The sequence below is a fragment of the Micromys minutus genome, assembly GCF_963924665.1.
Source record: "Micromys minutus genome assembly, chromosome: 6".
In the NCBI taxonomy this organism is placed as follows: domain Eukaryota; kingdom Metazoa; phylum Chordata; class Mammalia; order Rodentia; family Muridae; genus Micromys; species Micromys minutus.
Window position 1 is genome coordinate 62,432,173 of NC_137975.1, and position 19,370 is coordinate 62,451,542.

A 19,370-nucleotide genomic window follows, 5' to 3' on the forward strand; every position below is an offset into this window, starting at 1 on the left:
AGATTTGAGTATTTTATGTTGGAACGTTGGTTCTTTTTTTAAATGTTATATTCTGTACACGTTAGAGGATGTCCATTATGTTTTAATAGTACCATTTACACAGTTATTTTGGGAAACTTTAAAGTGTCTGCAGTTGCAATGCTTACTACTTGAAGACTGTAGATACTGTGGCTTTGTGAACAGTGTGGTATTTCAGTATTTCAGGAATCTTAAGCACATTATGCACCAGGTACTGTGTTATCTCCATGTTCTAAGATGTCTTCACAGTGCTGTTGATGAGAAAACCCAGGGGGAATGTGGTGGTTGTGCTGGGTGGGGAAGGCAAGTGTTCATCATACTTTCTAGGAACACACTTCCTAGTTGGACTTTTTAGTCTGTGCTCACTGTGAAGGAGTCTTGAAAATTCGGAGTTGATTTTCTGAAGAATTTAGTGACAGTGGGAATATAGAAGTGAAGCATATTTGAGGAAAGGCTAAAATGTATTTGCAGGTGTTTTAGCTTGAGTATTTGGTCATTCATATTAAATATCTTTCCAGTGAGATAATCATGAGCAGATTTTAAAAACAGCATTTTACCTGCTCCTTCCTTACAAATAATTGCTTTAGTATGTGTTTTCCATTAAGAGACTTCTTTACTGATTTGTTGTTTTAATATTAAAATAATTTTTAATGTCACTCTTTGATATGAAACTCTTGGATCTCAAATGCACCCTTGTATGCATACATATGCATACATACTAAATCTAGAGACTAAAATGAAGATGAAAATTTATTCAAAGTAATTTTGCCCTAACTTATAAATGTGTTTACCCATCAATTGGAATGAAGGTTTTACTTGGAACCATCTCTTTTCCTGTACTTTTCATTTTAATTGCTAGGCAAGTCTTCCCACACTTACTGCAACAAAAAAAGAATTATTAGACACACACTTAATGGGATTCTACTCTATTAGGTCCTGTTAGGAGCACAGTGTGAACAAGGCAGGCAGCCTGGCACAGATGTCCTTCCATGTGACAAAATTTTGGAGTTGATGGGATGATCATAATTTGCTGTGCCATATTTCAGGGTAGAAAGGGCTAGTAAGAGACATAAAAAGTAATTAATTTAGGCTTTGGTGGGAGGAAGAAAAGTAATATCCAAATAGCTGCTTATATTTGTACTTCATCCTGAGGGCAGGCTAGAGATTTTGAACTGATCTGAGGAAGCCTATGTTTTAGGAAGACTGACTTGTCTGGTGGAATTCTAGAAGGTATAAGAAAACTAAGAAGTTAGGATAGTTTCAGAGGCACTGGCTTTCTGAAGAATTTAATAATAGTTGGAATTTAGAAAATGAACCTTTTCTGAGAAGAGGCTACAGCAATCTAGTTGTAGATTTTTAATTGGGTTGTTGCATATCTTTCAAATAGGGGTTATTGAGTTTTATGTTATAAAAGGGAAGTTGGGTTAATTATTTTAAATAACTGACATATAGGAGTCTGCAAAACCATAAAAATTTCATTGCGTGTTGATTAGATGTTTGTCTTGAAATTTAGCATACAGTTGTGAACTAGCCATGTGGAAAGTGAACAACGGGGCCATGACTCAAGAAGAGGCCGAAGCTCTAGAGCCACATCATTCCTGATTGTGTTCACCAGCTTTGGTACTCTTCTGCAAATCTTGGGCACCTGGGAAATGCTCTGCACTGCGTCTGCTAGACTCCTCTTTCAGTGTCTTTCTCATGGCTGAGTTACCTCTTTACCAAAGCCTCATAACCTTGTTCACATTGACCCTCTGTTAGTGCAATTACGTAATTACTGTAAATGGACACTGTATCTTAGAAATCAAAGTAATCAAGGGAGAATTTTGAATGTTTTCATTATAAATTATAAATGAGGTGGAGAGATAGCTCAGTGGTTAAGAGACTGTTCTTCCAGAGGTCCTGAGTTCAATACCCAGCAACCACATGATGGCTCAACCATCTGGAATGGGATCCAGTTCCCCTTTCTGGTGTGTCTGAAGACAGCTACAGTGTACTCATACATAAAATGAATAAATAAAACTTTTTTAAAAGTTCTTATTAAAAATTAGTAATGTTTGTAGTGGAGGGTCTGGGGAAATAGCTTAGAGCACACAAAGAAGAGTTAGGGGCTGGTGAAGAGTTGGCTTAGCAGTTAAGAGCACTCATTGCTCTTGCGGAAGACCTGGGTTCTATTTCCAGCACCCATAATGCCATCCATAATACCAGTTCTAGGGGATCTGCAGGGACGCACTTGGTACACATAGATGCATGCAGGCAAAACACTAATACATACAAGGTAAACTAAATAGGAAAAAGAAAAACCTGGGTATGTGGTGTTGTGCTGGTAAGTCCAGCTCTGGAGGGGCTGCAGGGAGGATCCGTTGGCTTCCATCTGTATTAGATGTGCTTTAAAGAAACAGTGGTGTTTTTGGCTTATGTAAGAAGAACATCAATAGAAGGACTGGGTCGGGTCTAGGGCAAAGATCAAAAGAAAGAACACACACAAATTCAAGTATGCACACATAATTTTTGTAACTACCTATTTGCTTTTGCAGTTTCTTTCAATTGCACGGGATACAGCTTCTACTCTGCTTAGCACACAGGAAGAACATTTCAGGGTGGTTAAGAAAGAGTAGTTACAGAAGCAGAAGCAGCAGGCCAGAGGGGGAGAAGGCAGAGCAGACTGTGCTGTTGAGAGAACTATCCAGTGGTACCGTGGGGCAGAGGCTTAATGGCTGGTGAGGCTGCAGAAAAGAGCAGGCTGTGAAAGTGTGAGAGGCTGGCTCCCAGAAGCAGTCATGAGAACATCCAGTCAGAGTTGACCAGGCTCCCTTTTTAGTTTTCGCCTCCTGCAGCTCTCATTTCATACCTCTTCTGTCTTTTGAGGCAAGACTGGGTTACTTTTCAAAAAAAATGACTTCTTTTTGTATGTGTGAGTTTTTTCCTGAGCATATGTATGTGCATCAAACATGTGCCTGGTGCCCGTGGAGCCAGAAGAGGCTGCTCTGCAGATGCTGTAACTAAACCCAGGCCCTCTGCAAGTGCTCTTAATGATTGAGCCATCTCTCCAGCTCTAGGTTTTTTGAAATAGTTACAGCAGGAAATATTAAAGATGGGGAAAGACAGAATAGGACCCAGACTGTATAGGTGGGGACTGATACAGAACCATTGAGCCTCCAGTTACTTGTTTGGTTCTTTCCTCAAAATCTTTTTAATGTAGAAATGGGAACCAAAACCCATTTATTTTCTTGTTTACTTAAAAAAAACAAAAAATCTTTCATATCCAGTCTATATTTAGGCACCTTGTCTTCACTTAGGACGTGTTTTTTTTTTTTTTTTTTTTTTTTTAAAGGAATACAGGATTATAATTGCTAGGAAATCATTCCACTTCACTGAAGTATTAAATATAGATGTCTAATTTTATCTACACACTTTTATGTATACACACACATTAAATGGAGAAAGAAGGCTTCATACACATATATATCTTAAAGAGGTTTTATTATTTATAATGCTGTTAAATGAGTTACTATTTATTCATTTGTGTTGTTACTTATGTTGGACACTAGGGCTCAAAGTAATCCTCCTCCCAAGTAGCTGGAACTGCAAGTCCACTTCCAGCTCATTTTAGTGTGTTATTTGGTTTGGTTTTGTTTTTTTGAGATAGGATTTGTTTTTGTTTTGTTGAGGTAGGGTTTCTCAGTAGCTCTGTCTGACTTGGAACATTCTGTAGACCAGGCTGGCCTCAAACTCAGAGATCCATCAGCCTCAGCCACCCGAGTGCTAGGGTTACAGCTGTCCACTCAGTTTGGCATTTAGTTTTTGAAGGAAGGTGATTTGCATGTTCATGTAACAAGACTTGAGTACATATAGTCAGGAATGTAATTTAGGCTATGAAGAAGATGAGTTGGCATTTCTGTAACTGCCATCTGCTTTCTCATCAGCAGGTAACTGCTCCCTTCTCTAGAGCTTCATGGCCTGATGGGTTTCACGGCTTTCATTACACTTTAACAGTACTCTTGCTTTGTTTGGGTTAATGACATTAATATAGATTAGAAGTATCTTTTTTTCCAAAGTGAAATTTTGATTAAACATTCTAAGAAACTGGAGCATTTTAGTTTTTGGATAAATTAATCTTCTTGGGATTAAAAAAGTAAAAATACTGTCTGTCTCGGGTGTATTAAAGTTGTTTTTTGTTGTGAAACTAATCACTTAATAATGTGTTACAGAAAAAGTGAAGACGTTCTAGAAACTGCAATAGGTGTATAAGGACAGCCTGTATAGTAGTAGGGCAGTCTGAATGATGCTTGCAGGATTGATGGGGCCAACCTCCCTGGCTAGGTGAATGACCCTTATTGTATATTCCTGTGAAAGTTGTGTGTTCAGTTGAAGAAGATGACTTTTGCAATAGAGCAGGGCTCTATTGTTGGAGGATCTCTGAGTAGCTGTGTTCTCTTGCTAAAACCTCCAAACCAGCTTTGAGGATCAGAAACCTCAGGTTTTAGGTGTGGTCTCATCTCTATTCCTAGGAATAGGCATGCCTCTGAGCAGAGCAGGTTGTGCTGTCTCTAGACATTCTTCATCTCTAGCTTCACTGTTCTTTAAATGCTCACTTCTAAGTTTGCTTAAACTGTCAATCTTCACTGTTTGTGTATCTTTGATTGAGACTCTAAATTGTGAATTGGAATGGATGATGTGCACCCATTGAAGATAAAGGGTGAGATGAATAGAGATTTTTTTCCCATTCAAAAATTGAGTGATGGTGAATTCTCCATGGTAGACCTCCCTACCCCATGCTCCTCCCCTTTGCTTCTAAGAGGGTGCTCTGCCTTCACTCCCTCATCCCTCTAGATATCTTAAGAGGATACCTGAAGCTTGAAGGTTTTCTGTAGCCACTGATTCTGAATTCCATGAAACAAGGATGTACTAATGTCACTCTCTTGTTCATCAGAACTCTGTTTTTAAAGGTTGAAGACTCTTGTAAGAATTGTCGGTGCCCTCAAATTGTTCATCTACTCAAAAAAAAAAAAAAAAAAAAAAAAAGTTACTAAACTGCCCAGTGAAGAAGTGATGAATGCAGATTCTAGGGCACAACCAGAAAAGATTGGAGTCAGGAAGTCCTGCCCTTTGTTAGGATAGTTGTAATACATGTGAAGTGTTGACACGTTATTCTTTTCTTTCTTTGGATTCTAAATGTATTTTGTTTGACTTGTTTGAGACATAGTGTAGCCGTGTAGTCCAGACCAGCCTTTGACTTGTGCCACTCTGCCCTCTAATATCTGGGATCACAGGTACACAACATCCATGTTCATCTTCCTAAAGAGATGGCTTGAGTAAAGGGAAGCACATACATTATTAATTGGATTGCAGCAGCATTGACAGCAAGTGAGCAGGACCAGGTAACAGACTGAGCTCAAAGCTGGGTTGGAAGAAGACACAGGCAAGCCAGGCATGGTTGGTTGAATTAGTAATAGAAATAGTTGCACACTGATGGCCAGGTGAGACATGGCAAAGCCTGGGACATTAAACTTAAACAGTTCTTAAAAAGTCAGATGAATGTCAGAATGTTATAAGCCGACTGGATTTGAGAGATAATTGACTTTTCACATTTAACATTTTGACTAAATCCTTTCCCTCTCTTATGCTTTCCCAATTTAGGTTAAATAAAATAATTGTGTTGCCTTAAACCTTGCAGAGACTCCAAGTGCAAGGTATGGCATTTGCTGATAGTGGTAGTTTCCTAATGACCAAGAAAGATATGTGAATCAGCCAGGCCTGCATTTTAGGGAGATAATACTAATGTGGTTGTCTCCTTTTCTGCCTGGCTTTTCAAACTCTTGTGAAATTGTGTGACGAGTTTGTGGAAACAACTTCTTTATGGTTATTGGGAACACAGTGCAGAGTAAAAGCAAGAAGTTGTTCTGAGGGAAGAAGGGCTGCATTTTGCCAGGCTCTGATTATCTACATGCTGCAGCTTTTTGGAAGCAAACTTACAGAGCCATTTATTACAAATTCTATTACAGCCACATACAGAATGAGAGATAGGACTCACTCCCACTCCCAAGTCCTGCGTGGTGGTGTTCTAGGTTTCCTTATTTTTTTTAATTAAAAAAATTTTATTGGATATTCTCTGTATTTGCATTTCAGATGTTATATCCTTTCCCCCAATCCTATCCCCCTCCCCCTCACATTGCCTCCATGAAAGTGCTCCTTCTCCCACCTCTCTAGGTTTCCTTATGAACCAATACTAGAGTGGTGATTTGGAGTTTGTCAGAACATTAATGTGTAATATGACATCTTTCCTAGCAGAGGCCTACCTAATGAGATGATCCAAAGTCTCAGTTTTTGTTTTGTTTCATTTTGGTTGGTTGGTTTTTTATTAAGAAGAATGCCAGCTAGAAATGTTTTCAAACAAGTGCTCTCTGTAGAACTTTGTGAATGAAAATGAGGGCATGATGGCTCCTAGGTATAGTTGAGAAGTGTTTTATTGTACATATGAGAGAGAGAACAGCCAGAGGCATCTGGAAAGGTCAAGACTGAACCAGGCCATGTGTCTTAGGGTCTCTCTGCTATAAGCAGACACCATGCCAAGGCCACTCATTTAATAGGGGCTGGCTTACAGGTTCAGAGGTTCAGTACATTATTTTCAAGGCAAGAACATGGCAGCATCCAGGCAGGCATAGTGCAGGAGGAACTGAGAGTTCTACATCTTCATCTGAAGGCTGCTAGCAGAATAGTAACTTCCAGGCAGCTTGGACGAGGGTCTTAAAGTCCACACCCACAGTGGCACACCTACTCCAACAAGGCTACAACTTCTAATAGTGCCACTCTATGGTCTGAGCATATATAACCCATCACACCATGAGAGAAGTTGGCAAGTCGACCAAGATAGGTGCTGTAGACCAAGAGACTGTAGACCAAAATGACTGCGTTGTTAAGGAATCAGAAGCTGGGGAAAGGTTTAGGGTAGGGTAGGATGAGAAGTGCGGGGAGGAGCCACAGATACTAAGTGGAGTTTGTCCCAGGTTTTTTGGGAACCTGACACTATGTCATAAAAGTAGTCGTAACATATGTTCTAAATTGGAATTTTAGTCTGACATTTAAAAATACAACTTTATTTGGTATATTTCTTGTGAATAGATATTTTTCCAGTAAGATTTTGCTAATAAATTGTATCTGGTGTCTGATTTTATCACCCCTCTCTCCCAGCAACTTGAATCCCCCCGTAGGCTCTTTCAATAGAAGTCCAGGTGTGCGTGCATAAAAGGAAATTTAAAATAATCTTGAAGCTTATTGATTGGCTGCATCTGATTAGGAGTACACTTGTGCTGGGTGCCAGTGTAAATGTACAATTAAACAAGTACTGAGATTCTGCCAGTATCTTTGAGTAACACATTTACTATAAGAGTACTCATTGAAGAGACCATTAGAGAGAGACTAAGTCTGTAAAAGCAAAGAGCTAGAATAGCAGCCTTCCTGGGGACAGCAGTCTTTTGCTCTGTATATACTTCTACTATTGAAGATAAATTCTTTATATAATCTGTGTAAATTGAAAGAAGGAAGCAGAGTCGTCACCTCTGAGGAACTGTGTGTTTGAAACCAGAATACACATTTTAGGTATGTCAGAATGATGCTAACAGCTACGAGAGAAAATAATCTAGCAACATGGAGCAAAGGAGTGAAAACCTCCGGCTCCTGTCATTTCTCACTTCCTTACAACTCTCTAGAAATAGAGAGTTAATAACACTAAGAAATAGCCCTCTTTCCATCCCTAAAATTCTGGAGTTGTATTTTAATAACTTTTTTTATAACTGCTTTGACAACACACACACACACCGTGAATTTACTTAGTTTCAAAGAAGTCAGAGTCTAGTAGGTAAACTGTTTCACTTAAAAACATATTGACATTAAAAGTAAAAACAATTTGGTTTTTAAAATTGATTCCCAGGGATCCCTGCAGCCAGGTCTACAGTTGTGCATAGCCTGTCTTCCTCATTCAGGACACTGTTGACTTACCTAGCTAAGTACTCATTGACTGTGTATGTGCCTGTGTGGACCCCGACTCATGCCAGGGTGCACGTGAAGGGAAGACACCTTTCTGGAGTCCGTTCTTTACTGCCGCCCTGTAGGATCCCCAGATCAGGTGACATTGTCAGGCCTGTGTGCAAGCACCTCCACCCTCACAACCATCTTGTTGGCCCTTCATTCACCTTTTTTCCTTTTATCTTTTTGGTAAGCTTTTAGAAATTAGGTTGGAGTTTTTGGAGCATGTGGCTGTATAGTAGCATCTAGTACTTTCCTTGTGTTCCTTACTGGCTGGTCCCAGTCGTGAGGCTGAGATGAGACTGTATATACTTTATCCTTAAGTCATTGTGTGAATGCAGATGGCGGTCTCGATGGAGTAGTAGAGTACTTAGGTGGCCAGCACTGTAGTGAGCCATTTGTGTTTGAGTGATGATGAAAGAAGCATCAGTGGGTGGAATTGTACTGTTTCTGTCCTTGCTACAGTTTGTATGCCTGTTATCTGCAGTGTGCAAGAAGTGAAGCCTTAATCACGCTGTTAATCTTTTGGCTTATTTCTTTTCAGTTTCTTTGTTTTTTAAATGATTGCTAAGTTACATGAGTTTTAAAAAAATATAGTTACAACTTTACTGTCTACATTTTATATCATGCTCTTTTATGTTGCAGGTTTTATCAATTTTTAAGTAGTTGCAATTGGTTGTGCTAGTTTCTGCTTTTCTGTAGTTAGATGTGTTATTTCCCTTCTATGACTAAAACCAACACAATTATTGTTCATAAAAATGGTTTACACATTTTTTATTTCATCAGGATACATTTTAGCTATAAATAACTGTGACATTTAAATTGAGTATTAGTAATATATCCAAGCCATATATGTGGGCTTATTTTTTCTTAATTAGATTTAAATATATAAAAGTAAAGAGAACAGTTTCCTAAAGCTCGCTCAGCTGACCTGTATATCTAGTTTCAACAGCCATTGATCTGCCATCCTGTGGTTTTGTTTCTTTTTTTCTCCTCAAACTTTATTAGCATATTTTAAAAGCAAATTTCAGTTTGTATCACTTTTCCCACTTCTGTGACAAACTGCCTAATAAGTAATTAAGGGAAGCAAGGGGTGATAGCCCTTAAACATTTTTCTTTCTTTCTTTCTTTTTTTTTTTTGACATTTATTTTTTTATTTTTTTAAACTTTATTTTAAAAAACAAAGATAAAAGAAAAATTTTAAACATCTTTGCATAAATGTATACAAATACATTTTTGTCAGTGCTTGGTTTTTTTTTTTTTCCTTTTTTTTTTTAAGGTTTGATACTCTGCATTAAGGTCTTACTAGTTACAATGGGCAAAAAGTACATGTAAAACAGGATGTAACCCGCCTTAAACATTTCTTATGCTGAGATTTGTGCTCATTCTGGCACCAAACATTCAGATCTTTCTGCCTCCATCTGCTGAGATGTAGGCAGTACAAGTTGGTACTACCACACCGAGTGACACAGTGCTGGGAATTGAACCCTGCATCTCCAGTCCCCTTTGTCTTCTGAGCAACCTACTATTTGCTTGTGCATTTTGCTGTTATGTGCTGTATATTTGTGTGCATGCACATATATGTATGTACATTGTGTGGAAGCCAAAGGTCAAAGGTCTCTCATTGAACCTAGAGCTCAGTGGTTAGGCTACAGTAACTAGTCAGCAAGCCTCAGGTAGGGCATCTTCCTGTTGCTGCCTTCCCCACGCTGGGATTACTGGCATGCACTACTGCACCTAACTTTTTATGTGGGTGCCGGGGATCCTCATACTCAATGCTCTAAGTACTTTGTTTACTGGGCTATCTTCTCAACTTGAAGCAGTCTTCTTAGTTCTCAAAATAAAGACTGTATTAGCAACAACAACAAAAAAGCCTGAACAAGGTACAGAAAGAAAGTTAAAATTAAAGCCCATAGTGGCTGTGGAACAGAAAGTGGCAAAATATTGTGGCATGCAGTATGAAAGTAAAGTGGTTTCAGTGGAAGGTTAGATGAGTGAATGGACTGGAGAGGGGCGAGAAACATGACTAAAGTGAAAGGAAAGAAGAGTGGGTCCAGCACTGAACATTTTAAAAATGAATAGATAAATATGTGTGGGAAAAAGGTATAATAGCTCTTAAACTCAAAATACTATTCAAAGTATAGTGAGTAACCTATAGGAGTGGCTTTCTCTCCGTTCTCCAAAATAAGATTCTTCATGGTGGGGTGGGGTGGGGTGTGTCTGTTCAACCTGGAGAGTTTTTCTTAACCATTTATGTTGGTGCTGGGCATGTGCTAGACAAGAGTCATGTCACACTGCAGTCTTCCCTGCAGTAGCTTCTATGCTTTGTGTGCCGGTAGTCTCTGATGGCCACACTTAACTGTGGAGGCTGTGAGCTGGAGGGTTCTCCATCCTCCCTCACGTACCTCTCAGGTCGACACTCTGAGCCTGACTCTGGAGTGCTTTCGAGTCAGGGAAGCCAGCGGTGAAACCTATACATGTGGACTTTATGAGATACAGCTATAGTTCTCTGGAACTTCAGTGTTCAGCTTCTGCTGCAAGCAGTAGATCAGTTCCATAGTTGCCGCCTCCCCTGCCCTCGGGGCCCGAGGCTAGCAGATTTGGCTGGGACGGCCCTGCCCGCTCCCTGACTGCACACTGAGCCGTGCTGCTTATGTTCTTTTACTCCAGTTCTTGGCAGCAGTGGTCCTTGTCATTCCGACTTGTCATTCACTGCAGCGCAAGACCAGCTTCCACTCCACCATCATATTTAGTAGTTTTATTTATTTACATTTCAAATGTTGTCCCCCTTCCCGGCTCCTCTCTAGTAGTTTTCTTACATAACTAAATCTGCCCTTCAAAATTGACCTCACTAGGCTGGGAGGAGAGCTCACTTGGTAAGAATACTTGACACAGCATGAGGACCTGCCTGAGTTTAAATCCTAGGCACTTGCATCAAGCTGGATAGGGCCATTCACATCTGTAACCCTATCGCTGTGGGAGCCAGAGACAAGGAGGGTCACTAGGGTTGTCTTGTCACCCTGTCTAAATTCCTGAGACTCACTCAGTTTCAAAGGTTTAAGACAAAGGTGGATAGAGCAGGGTCCCCAATATTCTCTGTCCTCCATGTGTGTACCTATACACATGTACATACATATCTACACATTTAAAGCAGAGAGCAGCCCTCCAGCTTCTTCTTTGTTTTTTTTTGGGGGGGGCGTTGGGTAAGTTAAGTAGTTTTTCTCTGCTCAGGTGATTTAGAATAATCTATAAGACTTATAAAAGGCCTGTTTAGGGTGGGGAGATAGGTGAGGTGGTAGAGTGCCTGTCTGGTATGCACAAGGTTCTGGGTTCAACTCCCAGCACATGCATTAAATGGGTATGCTAGGGCATGTAGAAAATGGAGACTTTAGGACCAGAAGAGGACCACATAGCAAGAAGGTCAAGGCCAGCCTGAGCTACAGTCCTTAGGGGAGTCATGGGTAGGTTGATGGTCCTAATCATGTCCCATGATCACAGCTGCTGTGGGTTCAGAAGTGTAGTGGCCATGTTGTGCCTAGCAGAGAGCTTTCCAAAACATTATTTTACTAGTGGGGCATACCCTACCTAGCAAGTTAATAATATACCATGAAAGACCCGCCATAGAGTAAGATTGTTCATCACAGTTCTCACCCAGGAGCCTGCATAGCCCATTGTGGTACTGTGAAGGCTAGCCCTAGGGAGAAAGCTTTTTAATCTCAGTTTCAGTTGATTTCTCCATGACCTACAACTAGATCATGTGGTGTCTTCAGCAATGAGGCCATCTAGTCCAGGTTGGCAGTCAACCACTGAATTGCCTATGTTATTTGGTATTTTCATATCTTCCTGACCAGCAACTTGGGAGGTGAGGGGAGTCATTGGACTCTTCATTTAATAATCTGTGGCTTCTGAGAGTAGATTATCTACCCATGCAGGTTACTTCAGTTCAGCTTCTTTTTAGATTAGCTTACCAAATATCCTTAAAGCATTTTTATAGGGCAGACATCCCCCAACACCCTCCTATTTTCTTATTTCCATTTTTTGTTTTGTTTTCTGTTTGTTTTGTTTTTCTCTAGGTAGGGTTTTTCTGTGTAGCTGTGGTTGCTCTGAACTTGCTCTGTAGATTGGGTAACCTCAAATCTCACAGAGAGAGATGTGCTTGTCTCTGCCTCCCAAGTGCTGGGACCAAAGACGTGTGCCACCCCCTGGTCTTTAAGTCCGTCTTAAACCTTTCCACTCCCCAGTGTTCCCCTTTCACCTGGATAGCACATATGTTCTAACACTACCCTTTTGGGATTGGTTGCTACTTACTTTTAAATTTTATCTTTTGAGTCAGGATCTCATACAGCCCTAGCTGGTCTGGAACGTTGCTTTGTAAATCAGCCTGGCTTCTTAAAGAGACCTGCCTGTTTCTGCCTCCCAAGTGTTGGAATTAAAGATCTATGTTACTGGGACTGGAGAGATATCTCAGTTGAGAGCACTGACTGCTTTTCCAGAGGTCCTGAGTTCACATCCCAACAACCACATGGTGGCTCACAACCATCTGTAATATGATCTGATGCCCTCTTCTGGTGTCTGAAGACAGCTCCAGTGTACTCATATATAATAAATAAATCTTTTTAAAAAATCTATGAAACTATGTTTGTGTGAGATTGCTTTTCATTATCAAATAATTTTCTTACTGAGTGTTAGAAATTAGAACCAGGTTTTTGAGAATAGGGAGAAGCATTATAAAGATGAAAAAATCCTTAGCAGTTGGAAAAAATGCACCCAAGGCAGCTTCACAGCTATATCTTCAGTTCTGGAGGATCTGATACCTTCGGGCATCAACAGGCAAAAAGCTCATACACATAAGATCAAGTAAATAAAGACAGCAGATGACAACAGATGCTGGTAAGGCTATGGCGAGAGGGCCAGCAGACGTGAAGCTGCGCCTCCATTATGAAATTTCTCAAAATACAGTTCAGTATAACCTGATTGATCATGGGTCTGCACACCAAGTCAGCACACACTTGCTCATCTGTGTCTGTTGCTGCACTATTCCTAATGGTCAAGTAATGGAGCAGCCTAGATGGCCAGCAATAGCCCTCGTAACAGAATTTTACATGTGAAATCAAGATATCTGCAGGAACATGGATGCAAGTGAAAATCAAACCACATTCAAAGACAAGTCTACGTGGTTTCTCTCCTTTGGAACTTACATTTAAATGTTTTAATTCTGTCCTCCCTCCTTCCCTCCCTCTGCTTGTATACATATATGTGTGTATGGCACTCATGAAACAAGGATCGTGAGATAAGCTCTTAGGGAGTTGGGAAATAGGAAAATGGAATACAAGTAATAAAGCATAATTTGGAACTAAATGGGAGAAGAAAGAAAACCCAGCTGGAAAGTACTGGGCGTGGAAGGAGACTGGGAAGGGGACTCATGAGAAGGAAGTACAGTGAGGTGTGTGAAGATGTGTGGAGAAGCCTGTTTCGTGTGCTAACTTAAGTGGAAAAACCTGTGTGGGTACTTAGTGAAACAAAACAAGTTACTTTTACCCCCTCCCGCCCCAACTTTCCCCCTTTCCTCCTCCTGGCAATTGTTCTGAGTGACTGAAAGCTGCCTGGCCTACATGGAACTCTTTATCTTACTTATGAAGCATTAAAGAAAAAAAATGCCTTCAACTCAGAACTAAATGATTATGATTCCTCACAATAATAGTCATTAAAGTTGTGTATTTCCAAGTCATTTTTTTTAAAGTTAGACATTATATATGAAGCTTATTGCCTAGTGCTGAGTTGAGAGAGCATTTCCTGAATGTGTCAGTGTTTGTATAACTGCTCACATATTTTCAGTTTCTTTCTAGTAAAATCATTCTTCTGCAATTACTGCTTAATGTAGCTCTGACTGGCCTGAACCTTGATATGTAGACCAGATGGGTTGGTTCCCTTGCTTTTGCTTCTTGAGTGCTGGGATTAAGGGTATTTGCTACCATGCCACAGCCACAACCATTGTTCTTGATCAAGATAAATAAATGGGACCACTCAAAAACTATAAAGATACAAATTTGGGATTCATAAAACTATTTTCTACGTTTGAAATTGTGGATTCTGTAATTTGTTAATACAGATGTCCCTAAGGCATCCATGGTAAAGTGGTTGTTATTGTTTGTCATCTCACGGTGTTATGGTGACATGTCCATCCGCGTTTATAGCAGATTTCTGTGCACAGTAACTCATAGCCCTGTGCTGTATTAGATCAGGAGACCTCATCATACTGGATTACTGCACTGTTGAGTTCTTTGACCTGTGGCTTCCTCTCTTCTCTTTCCTTCCCAGTACCAGAAAACTACCATTCTGTTTCCCTCTTTCCCTCACACTCTCCCCACGTGTGTGCGTATGTGTGTGTGTGATTAGATTGTATTTGTAAGGGAATGCATACAGTATTCAACTTCCAGTGCTTGATTTTTTCCCCCCTTAGCTCAATATGTCTCGGGTTTATCTGTTCCCCTTTGTTCAGAAAAAAGATTTGTTCTAAGTCTGAACAAGTGCACGCTCTCTCCCTTATCCCTTTATTCATTGGTGAGTCTCTCATTTCTGTCTGTTTTGGCTAGTGTGAGCAGCAGTGTAGTGAGCATGGGCTGTCTTCACGAGGAACATACTGCATTTTCTTTGGACGTATACAAAAAAATGGAATGCTGGATCATGTAGTGTAGTGGTTCTATTTTTAAAAATTGTGAGAAACCTACTGTTTTCAGTAATGGTGCACAGGTCCTTCCAGCAGCAGTCTTCGTTCTCCACACCCACACCAACACTTGTCTTTTTTATAGCCATCCGAACAGGTGCCTGGTGGTGTCTTTGTGGTTTTAATTAGCTTTTCCCTGATGATTAGTGAGGTATTTGAATATCTTAGTGTGTGTGCGTTTGTCATTTCCCGTTGGGAGTGTGAATTTGTGTGTGCTTGCATTTGTTGTCCAGGCTTGAAATTAGTTTGATTTTTTTTTTTTTTTTTTTTTGTCCTTGAACTGTGAATATTCCTCATGTGCTTTGACTATTAGCCCCTTAATTTTAGGTTTTAAGATGGATTCCTTAGCTTTTCTTTGTTAGCACACAGCTTCTAAAGTTGGTCTGAAGGAGAAACCTGCTACAGGCTCAGTGAATAACTAGCCTGAGCGTTCTGGGCAATCGTTTCCAAATTACTTGGGATCCAGAGGGCAAACAAATAATCTGAAAGGCTCAAGCGTTCCCAGGCTTAGCAATTTTACTTTAAGAATCAGTTTTAATGCAGGGTGGAGTTACTCACACCTGTGATTCCAGCATTGGGGAAGTTAAGGCAGGAGGATTGTGGTAAGTTGTATGCAACCTGGGCTTCTATGAATTACAGGCTAAGCTTAGGCCTAAACAATTAGACCGTCTCAAAAATAAAACAGCAAAAACTGGTGCTTTTCAAGTCAAAGCTAACTTTTACACTCTGTCTTTTTCCAGCGTCCTGAGGTTAGCATTATACTTTTCCAGTGGAGCCCATGACTTCTGATCAGGACGCTAAAGTTGTGGCAGAACCGCAGGCACAGCGAGTCCAGGAGGGCAAGGACAGCTCTCATCTGGTAGGTGTTGGAGGGAGGCCCAGAGGGAGGCCTGTAGGCTACGGACCTCAGGCATCCATTCCTATTTCTGATAAAGAATTCTGCATTGTACTTACGAACAGGCCAATACTAACAGTAATTTGCTAACAGTAAGTTCCTTAGAACAGAATGGCAGAGGCAAAAGAACTTACTCATCCAGAGCTCCTGGCTGAGATTTCTACAGCAGGAGACACACACAGAAGTTTTCAGAGAGCAAGACGTACAGGGCAGACGATCGTGTTTTATAACGAAAGAGAAGTGGATGGCTATTTTGAAGTGTGATTAGCCAAAAGATGGTATGATCTGATGGTAATTGCCGGGGACTTAGATAGACCTGTTCAGATTTTTCTTTTTTTCTTTTTGGCATCTGTGTGTGGCATTCCTCCAGACTCCCCCTGGAATGAGGGCCTTGTGACATATTTTCAAAGGAAAGTCAGCTTGCTTTATGGTATACTTGAGAAAGTAGTGAAGGAAATTCTAGTTTCAATTTTTCCATTTTTTTTTCCTGCAGTTTCCCCAAATAGCAAGTTGTTATATTTCAGACTGAGCTATATTTGTTTGAAAAAAAAAAAAAAAACTGCAGCTTTATTAGCAGAAACTACAAGTGCTAGAAGATACAGAAAACCAAAGACATAACTTTAAATACTTGGAGCTTTTTATCAGGAAAATGTAACTTGGGGCCAGCAGTTGTCACACCAGCCTGCCCATCTGAACTTGATTTTCCGTATTCCACAGTGGGATGAGAGAACAAATTTGTCAGAGCTGTTCTTTGACTCCCACGTGCACACTGACATCACCCACCCACACAAACGCAATGTGTACATACACACCTAACACATACACACAAAGAAAATGCTGAAAGAAAATGTGGGCTAGAGGCATGGCTCAGCAGTTAAGAGCACTTGTTGCTCTTGCAGAGAACCCAGGTTTGATTCCCAGCTCCCACATCAAGATTCACAGTTCCAGGGGACCTGACCCTTCTTTCTGAGCTCCATGGGTACCAGGCATACATGTGGTATGTAGACGTGCATGTAGGCCAAGCCCTCATGTACATGAAGTAGCCGTAAAAACTAAATATCCTGTTAACATAGTGTTTACTTGCTCTTGCGGAGGTCAGTCCCCAGCATCCACCCTGGGTAGCTCATAGCCTCCTGTCACTGCAGCTTCAGGCCAGCTTGTCCCTGAGGGCACCTGCACACAAGTGTAAGTACATACCTGTACACATACGTAAAAATAATAAATCTTGAGGAATTTTAATCCTGCCAAACAGTATTTAAATCTTCAAACTGGTGTTGGAAAAACAGCTTTTTAAAGTTATCTCAGTTTGAAAATACCAGAAATTTTGTTTGTAATGTTTAGTTAGAACTTCAGAAATTATGCATTTTAAGGTACCACTGTATTCTGAATATAATTATTTACTGACTTCTTGTTATGTAAAATTGTGAATATTTTTCTGTGGGTTTGGTTTTACATAAATTACTATAGTTTAAAATTATGTCTTATCAATGTTATGATAATTGAGTTTTTGATGTTCCCAATTTTACAGATGAATGGTCCTATATCGCAAACCACTTCTCAAACAAGTTCCCTCCCAGCTTTGACTCAGGTAATTCAGTTTTAAGATTTATCACAGATTGCCCAGCTATTGCCAAGACTACCAGATATGGCATTATCCCAAATATGTATTATGAACAATTAGTAAAATGTAGCTGTTTCTTAAATGGAGGATTCATTTGGCATTGTGCCCTTGAGTGTGTCAAATGCTAATGCTCTCTTCCACAGTGTGTCAGATGTGTGGATTTATTCTCAAGTATTTATGACAGTGTGTTCAGCTAATCTGTTGTAATCATATACATATATGATTAGCTTTACATTTTGATGACTCTTTTTAGAATATACAAGTCAAATTCTAAGTAATAAAAGAATAAGGAAACAGGCTAAATATATAGCTCAGTTGGTAGATTTGCCTCACATGTAAGGAGACTGTAAACTGGACGAGGTAGCTCATGTTTCTCATCCTACCATGGGAGGCAAGAAACAAGGGTTTAGGCTCATTTTTTAATACAGATCATGCTTGAGGTCAGACTTAGATACATGAGACATGGTTTATTTGTTTGTTTTAAGAAAAGGATAAGGGGATGGGAATCTGTTGTTTTAAATCTTGCTTTTTGCATGTATATGTGTGTATAGGAAGTGCGTCTCCATAGTCTTTATTACAAATTTAGTTTATCTTTTAAGTATCTTACAACTCTTAGGAACTTTACAGTATAATAAACATTAGTGATCTATTCTGAAATACATAGCATCTATGAAATTAGCACATGTACTAGTATACGTAGAGGTCAGGGGACAACTTGTAGGACTTAGTTCTCTCAGTCATGTGGGTCACAGAGACTGAACTCAAATCATCAGTCTTGGTGGCTGCCACTTTTATCCACTGAGCCATCTCACTAACCTCAAATACTTAAAAAAAAAAAAAAAAAGCAAAGATTTATTTTATGTGTGTGTTAGTGCCTGCATGTATGTATTCATATCCCATGCATGCCCTTGGAGGACAGAGTGTGTCAGTGCTCCTGGAACTGGAGTTACAGTCATTTAGCCTCTAAGATACTTCCCTTATTTCCTTATCATTTTCCTATTCTTTTTCCTTGTCTTTAGTGTGGCTTTTTCCCTCTGAGGTGAGAATTTGCTACATAGTCCAGGACAGCCTTGAACTTGGTGGCTTTTCTGCCCTGGCCTCCCCTGGCTGCAGAGATGTGTATGCATTCCACCACACTTGAATGTAATTAATATTTATGTTGGGCTTAAGTAAAGAATTTGATGACACTTAGTAGTTTGTTAAGTTGTGCAGCCATTACAGTCTTGTATTTCTATAACTTTTCTTGTGAGTTGGAGTCTAGCTGTATGTTTCGTCTATGCTGGCTTAGAACTCTCAATCATCCTGCCCTATCTTCCAAGTAAAGGTGGTGCACTGAGCATGTTGGTGGACAGTTACAGTTAGTGCCTAAACCCTCACTCTGCAGCTTTTGGTTCTCACAGGTATTTTGGTTTTTGGTTTTGAAAGAGAGAAAGAAAAGAAAGGAAAAAAGAAAGAAGAGAAAATACCGAACGTACACATTGCCTCTGCCTCCTGAATCTTTCTACAAAGGCATCACCACTACTCCAGCCAGATGTACTATGCCATCCCTGTGTCCTTTGTGCCTTTGTGCTTACTACTTTCTGAATAAAGTTTTGAGTATTCATTCAACAGGGCAGAGTGTAGTTGATAAAGATAGGGAAGACGTTTTCTATGGGAGGCTTTTCACAGCTGAGGATAGGACACGGTGTCAGTGCTAGTCCTAATCCAGCATGTGGAGCTGTGTTACCCAAGCTTATATGAACAGAGTAAGTACAGACGTGGAGAAAACGTGTTGTGTCTATAGAAAAATTCTCTCATTTTCTGACCCTAGTAAAAGAGGGACGTTTAAAATATTGCAAGAGGGTTGAAAACTGAATTTACATTAAATGTTACTGTAAGTACTGACAGGAAAAACGATGGAATAGGAGTGCTCAGAAACTGGAAAGAAAGAAAGCAGAGGGAATGAAGAAACAAAAGTGTTAGGCTAAGATAGAAAGGAAGTGAATAGGAACCAATGGATTTGACAAAACTGGGGCAAAGCAGGTCATCAGTTAGGCCCTCAGCAAGTGCAGATCCCAGAGTAATGTAAGTGGAAGCGAGATTGCAGTGGG

At 40.1% G+C, this 19,370-nt stretch overlaps 1 protein-coding gene across 3 annotated transcripts in view; it reads left to right on the plus strand.

The window, feature by feature from the left end:
* Positions 1-19,370, plus strand: part of LARP4B (La ribonucleoprotein 4B) — a 77,168-nt gene that overhangs the window by 10,650 nt on the left and 47,148 nt on the right. For all 3 annotated transcript variants that reach the window (XM_080918574.1, XM_080918575.1, XM_080918576.1), the window contains exons 2-3: positions 15,505-15,623; positions 17,188-17,247. In XM_080918574.1, the coding sequence (XP_080774700.1) occupies positions 15,543-15,623; positions 17,188-17,247 (141 nt within the window). In that variant the 5' untranslated portion in view covers positions 15,505-15,542. The remainder of the gene's footprint in view (positions 1-15,504; positions 15,624-17,187; positions 17,248-19,370) is intronic.